Here is a 7,705-nt window from a genome sequence, read left to right on the forward strand (position 1 = left end):
TCTTAATGATTGTATTCTTGAAATTGAAAACTCAATAACTAAATTTAAATCAAATGAAAACTTAGGGACTAAATATGATTTTCCCAAAATAAAAAGGCGGGCAATATTTTCAAATGTTTTGTCTAAATATACTAACGACTAAAAATAATAAGAATACATTAAAAATAAAATTTCAATTACTTTATAATTAATTATACTTCTCTTTTTTCTTAAAAAAAAAAAAAAAATTGTACGTTGCGTTCACGTTGCACGTATAGAGAGAGAGAGAGAGAGAGAGAGAGCGAGTAATCTCATCTGTTTCAAGAAAACAGACAGACAAATCCTTTTCTCATGTCCACTCCAATCCCTCCTTGGCTCCTTCCCAATGCCCCTAAAAACCTTTTTTTTTTTTTTTTCCTGAAATCATCATTTTCCTTATGAATTATCATGCGATGACCATTTTTTCAATCAATTACCAACTTTACATTACGACCCCATCAAACTACCATTTCGTTACCAAAAACCCTCATCCGTCAGTCAAGGTTGTTAAGTCGAACAGTCAACCCTGTGAACAGTGTCATGAATAGTGTTGTTGACCATCCTACTTAACGGCCTTGACTAACGGAATGAGGGTTTTGGTAACAAAATGGTAGTTTGATGGGGTCGTAATATAAATTTGGTAGTTGATGGGAAAAATTGTCATCACGTGGTAGTTCATGGGAGGAAAAGATAATTTCCCTTTTTTTTTTTCTTTTTTTTTTTTATTGCTAATAGCGTCGTGCATGCATGCACCTCACATCATAGGAAAATGCTAGACATCCCAAGACTTCATTCTCAAAAGTTGTTCCCAAATGATGTGTCACTATCCCATGAATTGGTGACACACTTCCCAAAAGAATAAATCTCATAAGATAGTAGCACATCATTTGGAAACTAACTTTTAAAATGAAAATTTGAGATGTGTAGCACTCCTCCACATCATATATGACAAATTGTATAATATTTTCTTTCTCCCTTTCCAAGCTTGTCGAATTGCTTCTTCATTTCGAATAGTACCTCTAAATTCTGTGCCTTTCACTTCGTAGAAATTTTACCTCTAGATAATATTACAAGGAAAAACACCACACTTACACTTCTTTACACAATTTTTTCACATTTATAGGTGACTTTTAAAATTATCATTAAATCAAAATTTAATAAAGATCCATTTCATCCAATAGTGATTTTAAAAGTCACTTATGAATGTAAAAAAGTGGTATAAAAAAGTGAGAGTAAGTGTAGCATTATTCTATTACAAAAGTGATGTTTTAATGCATAAAATGTAGAAAAGATATATATGGAGATAAATATAGAAACACTTTAATTTGTGATATTATACAAATGAGAAATGATACAAGTCATTTTTCATCCCATTTTTCACTCATTTCCTTATAGTGAATGTGTTAATCCACTATTGAATTTGTATGGGACGAGTTTACAAATCCAATAGTAGGTCCATTGAATTTGAAAAAAGAGATGGTTGAAAAATAGTTGAGAGAATGATCTGTACAAATTATGTTAATTCATATTTGATGATCCAAATCATATGTAAATATTCTCTCTCCCAAGATAATTCTTTTCTTAGTCAATTTCAGGAAGCCAACCCACAGACACGTCACTCCACTGTGATCCTAAATTCCTCTACTGCCAGCCACTACCAGTCGTGCCTCCATCCGACCTCCATGCGCCCGAGAGTAGATCTCACTCGCGAGCGCATGACTCATAAGTATACTTGAAGGTCCTCGAATTGTCAAATGCAAAAAAAAAAAAAAGAAAAAAAAATTGGATTTATAGAATCCACATAGAAATGCTATTTAGTATTCTCTCATCTTCTTTTTGAAAATCAAGAAAGAGAATATGCGAAGAATTAGAAAATACTAAATAGCATTTCTCTCATAGATAAATGTATCTTTTAAGCTATTAAAAAAAGCATGTGACAAATACTTGTATTTGTCACATGCTAAGGATGCATATAACTCTTAAAAACTAGTTTATGGGAAATTTGTAAAAAATTTGTGTCCAAAAGGCAGTGTGTCGTTATTCTTTTTGTCCCAAACGTTTCTGAAACCTACTTAGGTGGATCAAAATAAAAGGGGTTTTGATTAGAGGAAATTAGATAAAGAATTTAGCCCCTTTAATTAATTATTGTACCAACATGAATTATATGTGGCAAAAATAACATGGGTTGTCACAACTTCTAAGTGTCGACTTATTTCCCAAGCCCACAACTTTTTGTTGGTCAACTCTTAACTTGACCCGTTAGACTTACTGTCTCGCAAGATTTGAGTTTTACAATCATGATATTTATTGGGCTTATTGATCGTGATTGTAAAATAACAGTATTGATGTTGTAGTTTGATCAATTGTCAAGATTGAATCTTAAAGTTGATTTATTTTTAGAAAGTTTTAATAAGAGAGAGAAAATTGAGAGAGATTTTGAAAAATTCAATCTTGACCGCTGATTAAACTACATTATACATGCTATTATTTTAATAACAACGTGTAAGCCGAATCCGTACAAGGATGTAAGCCAAACCCGTAAATCAATTTGTTAGAGCATCTCCAGCAGTAAGAGGTATTCTACCTAATCAAAAAGCACAATTCTCTATTTTAGCTACTTATTTTTTAATACCAACTCCAACAAATTTTTTATATCATTCTCTATTTTTTTTTAAATATTATTTTTTAATCTTTCTTTATTTAATTTTTTTCACTTCTCTCTCTCTCTCTCTCTCTCTCACTCACTCTTCCCTCTCAACCGAAACCCAAACCTCCCATGACCAACTATTCCCTCTCAACCCAAAGCCCCCATGGCCAATTCTGCAATTTTTTTTTGGAAGTTTTTAGTGATTCAAAAGACTTGAATTTGTATCATAAATTAATGAACATAAAAGAGAGAGAAACGTTGAGGGGGGAGAGAAGAGATAAGAGAGAGAAACGTTGAGGGAGAGAGAGAAGAGAAAGAAAATAATGTGGAAATAATATTATATTCAACAATCTAGTGTGCTACAGTGAATAGCAATATGAAGTTATTCACTGTAGCAGTTAAGGTATAATAGCTAATATGAAGCTATTCTCTTGGAGCAAAAAAAATGACAAAAATAGCTAAATGTAGCTAATATCTCCATTTTAACTACATTGCTGGAGATGCTCTTAATAGTTATAGGTCATTTAAAAAATTTAAATGACCATGATTATAAAATGACTCATTTTAGTCATTTAGATTTCATGTAAAATGGAGAATACTTATGCGGGGATAGGATTTTCATATTCCCCTTTTCCTTTTCTTTTTTTTTTTCACCCTTTTTTTGTTTGATTATTTGTAACCCATTTTTCATATTTGAATTTAAAAAATAAATAAATAAATTTTTTTTAAAAAAAAAAAAAAAGGGGGGGGGCTTATGTAGCTCTCTTCCTTGGTATTATTAAAAAGTTGATTAAATAATTAGATTTATTATTTTTTATCAACTTAAATTTTTAGAATAAATTGTAATTTAACATGGTATCAAAGTAAAAGTTATGAATTTAAACCTTATCTCCAAACATGTATATCAATTTTCGTTTAGTAAATTCTTATTCATCCAAAAAAAAAAAAAAACATGAATCGGAACACCTTCCATCCTACATATAATCAGCCTTATTTTTGTACGAGAAATTCTAAACTTCATTCATAATCTTGAAATTAGAGCTTGTTGCGTTAAAAATACAATGTCATCGAGACAATTCGGAATCTCTTCAATCCAAACTACATATACGACTTGTCTCAAATTTGTCTACCGTTGCCAATCTGCCAACATTACATCATATTTAATACTCCACGCACATTCTTCACTATCTGTCCATATCTGTTCCAATCTCGTTCATCAACCGCCATAATAATACTCCGTAATCTCAAGTCTCGACTAAACTCCGTCACATGCAAATTAAAGAGGAAGTAAGCTTTTGAGGAGCTAAGAATAATTCGCCCCAAATCTCAATATCATTCATGGACCTGCGTCGTTTAGGTTGGGCCTTTCCAAATGGACCACTAGGGACCATAGAACTTTATAACGCACACCCATTGAGACTTGTTAAACGACAAGGACTTTTTTCATATGAAAAAAGAGTGACAAATACGACTCTTGCCCACCAAGTAGAGGAGGCAAAATTCGCCCTACATCAAAGTGTGATTTCCACTTCAGATTCTCCACTTCCACCGCCATCATGGATGATAAGAACTCCTGTGGTGCCAAACCATTTGACGGAAAACTATCTTTTTGGCTTTTGCAACAAAAGAAAAAATAAATAAATGAACTCAAAAAAGGGAAAATTTCAAAGTTTGGTATCTTAGCAATTAGCATCTTTGAAATTTGAAATAGTCATTGAAATTTAAACGCCCAACTTGCAATATCTCCATGAATTATCGATTGCATCAATGTCTCCCTCAAACTATCAAAAATTTACAATATACTAATTTTGTCCGCAAAAAAGATAAAAGATAAAAAAATACAAATAAATAAAAAATAAAAAATAAAAAATACCACTAAAAATTCTCAAAAGGACAAATTCTCTTTAAAAAAATGGTGGCAGTAGGTCTTCACCAGATCCACAACCACTGTAATAGAGTAATTTTAAAAGTCTATCTTGTGTTACTCCAAGAATGATGTGGCTCTTAAAATCACTATTTGATCAAAATTCAATAATGATGAATCACAAGTTCAATGGTGATTTTAAGAGCTACATTATTCTTAAAGTGACACAAGAGAGACTTGTAACATTACTCGCTGTAATGAGTTACCAATTTTTTTTTTTTATATTTTTCCTGATTTTATGTATTTTTTTCCAAATTTTTTATAGGGGTATTTTCTTCATTTTGGTGCAACGGGAGTTACCTTGCAAACTTTTGTTCTAGTTTGAAAAGATATTAATGCAATCTTTAATTCGAGAGATACTAAAAACAGAGTGTTAGTTTCAAGATGTGTATTTTTTTTTTCAAATTTTTAAATAAATTGACAATATATTAATCATGCGGCAACAACATATACATCGTATACGTTAAATATAATCTCAAGGAATTCTTTATTTAAGATCAATTAAGACACCAAATTGTCTCAAAAAAAAAAAACAAAAACAAAAACAAAAACAAAACAAAACAAAAAAACAATAAAAACAAAAACAACCAAGCAACAAAACTTCCATATTCTTCTTATAAATGTGAACCATAGAATTTGGGTGGTTGAAGAATTGAATTGGATCTTGACCTTTCATTCACAGTGAAAGCAACAGCAATCTGAATGCGAAAATTCCTCAATCAATTCACCGTGTCAGTCGAGCATGTTATCGTGCTTCCTACACCTAAAACCAGCACAACACCAAGGATTTTCAACTAATTAACCATGTTCCGTTGAAATTTACTAAAAGAGTGCAAAAATAGTCAACTTAAATCAAACTCAATCAAACTTCTGTCTTTGAATATAAAATTAAATAAACGAACACGTCATAAAACCCTCGTTAACTTTCATTCGTTTTGAAATTATCTCTACAAAATTAAAAAAATTTTAATTTAAGATATTGAACTTTCAATTTTTTTATAATGTCACTACTCTGTTAGAATTTTTCGTTAAATTTTGTCAAAATTTTCAAAATACCTATTTTTTTTCAAAAAATAAAATAAAATTGCAACGATTCTAAGCAGCATGACGCTTTATAATTTTTAATATTAAAAAAATATGAGTATTTTATAAGTTTTGAACAGAAAATTCTAACGGAATATAGACATTATAAAAAATTAAAAGTTTAATACCACCTATTGAAAGTTTTTGAATTATGAAAAGATAATTTCAAAATACCCAAACATTCAAAGAAGCTGAGGAAAGTTTCCCATGCATAAAAATATCAGACTTTTGTCTTCACAAATGAGGCGAAAATCACCGCGCATCACTTCAAAAGAAGAAAATTTCAGCTCTCCTAACTAGTCACTAATCCAAAAAATTATTGAAATTAATTTTTAAAATAATTAATATTATCCTTCACGCTTATTTCACACGTATACTTAACATTAAAGATTATAGTAGATTAATCATGAACACGTTATCCTCTGTCATCACACTATCATTTAATAAAGAAAAAACATCATTAAAAAACATAAGACAAAAAAATCCTTTTATGTATTTACAACTAAAATCTACTGCTCCATTACACCACGAATCAATATCAGAAAACATTTTTAAAATGGAAGAAAAGATACAAAAAGTCTAGAAGATCAAAAGAAAAGGCAGACCCACTACCAAATCAAAAAAGAAAAAGAAAAAAAACCCTAAAACTTTCATTATCATAATCGTTGCCGAATCTTTTATCGTCATCATCATCATAATTCTTCGTCCACCACCACCCACTTTCTCCCTCTCTCAATAGTATTCGTGTCGCTTCCGCGTCAGCATCCGGGCACCACCAGCGCCTGACCCGGCTGCTGCGATCCGGGTCTTGACCCTCTCGAAATCCGAGATCCGGCAAGGGATCGTGATCCCACCCTGGTGCTGATGCCCATACTCCTCCTCAGCCTCCTTCAGAAGCTCACCGAACAGGGGATGGTTAAAGTAAATCACGGGCACCAAAACTCTGTGAAAGTCACCGTCTTGTTGTCCCACGTACACGGCCAGGTGTCCCTTCGGTACAGGCACCTTCTTCTCCCTATCCACCGGGTCGCAACCCACGGGTACATAACCCGACCCGGGATTTCTACAGCACAGAGTTCTCGCTCCGTTTGTCAACCGCCGGCCCCAGGTGAGGAGTTTCGAGATGGTCTTGGGCCTGCTCGACGGCGCGTTTACCCGGCGGTATCCGGTTCGGGTCCGCGTATTGCAGAGGATCCATCTGGTGGCCCGGACCAGCCGTTTTCCGAGCTTGAAGCCTCTGATCTTTCTCATGTCTCTGTTTTTCTGAGTGAAACGAAATGGGTTTTTGGCCGAAAGGAGCGGGGCTCTGTTAGGGTGAGGTGGGGTTCAAGAAAAGGGCCAAGGATCGGCGACGGACATGGTGAGTCGGGAGAGGGTGAGGCAGACTTCCGAGAGCGATGTGGGTATGTTTGACATGTCAGAAATCTCTAACCCAGAGAGGGTATTTTCATCCGAAACTACGTAAAATTCCACGAAACAAATGTTTTTTTGTTCTTTGTAGAGAGCTCTTTATGATTAAGCTCCCCAAAAAGAACAAAAGAAAGCCTAAAGAGTGAGAAGAGCGGCACGGAAGAGAAGAAAGTGTCAGGGCTATGAGCGGGTGGGTAAGCTAGTGTGTGAAGGAAACGAGAGCGTTAAATAGCCACAGAGAGCTGGGAAAGTCAAGGGTCAGCTGAAGGAACGGTCAGATGATAAGTGGCTTGCGGCGACATTTAGACGGTGGTGTGGTTAAGATCTGTATAAAACTATTTGGGAGGTTGTGTTTGACTTGGATGACAATACTGCGTTTTGATTGGGCGGTTATGTATCTAATTGCGGGTTGCGAAGATTCAAACAAAAGCAGGAATCTGAGATCACCCACGTTGCTTCGTAGAAGCTGTTAGATTGGACACGTAACGCGCATTAGAATAATGATTGTACATTGGAAAAAGTAAAGACAAAGGGATCGGAGACCAAGTCTGAGGTAGTTATTGTAGAGTACGGCGTGATGTATTGTAATGCTATCGAACCCGTGTCCTGCACGTGGCAAGCAC

The 7,705-nt window shown here is 34.0% G+C and overlaps 1 protein-coding gene across 1 annotated transcript; it reads right to left on the bottom strand.

Annotated features, from left to right (window-relative positions):
* Positions 1 to 6,142: 6,142 nt before the first annotated feature.
* LOC132189068 (auxin-responsive protein SAUR36-like) lies at positions 6,143 to 7,416 on the bottom strand. The gene has a single exon (XM_059603565.1). It carries the CDS (start codon positions 6,921 to 6,923, stop codon positions 6,405 to 6,407), a length of 519 nt encoding a protein of 172 aa, XP_059459548.1. The 5' UTR covers positions 6,924 to 7,416; the 3' UTR covers positions 6,143 to 6,404.
* Between the last annotated feature and the right edge of the window lie 289 nt (positions 7,417 to 7,705).

Source organism: Corylus avellana, chromosome ca1, assembly GCF_901000735.1.
Source record: "Corylus avellana chromosome ca1, CavTom2PMs-1.0".
Classification (NCBI taxonomy): domain Eukaryota; kingdom Viridiplantae; phylum Streptophyta; class Magnoliopsida; order Fagales; family Betulaceae; genus Corylus; species Corylus avellana.

Bases quoted from the DNA above. Each gene is read 5' to 3' on its own strand.
- LOC132189068 (XM_059603565.1), bottom strand. From the start codon at position 6,923: ATGAGAAAGATCAGAGGCTTCAAGCTCGGAAAACGGCTGGTCCGGGCC.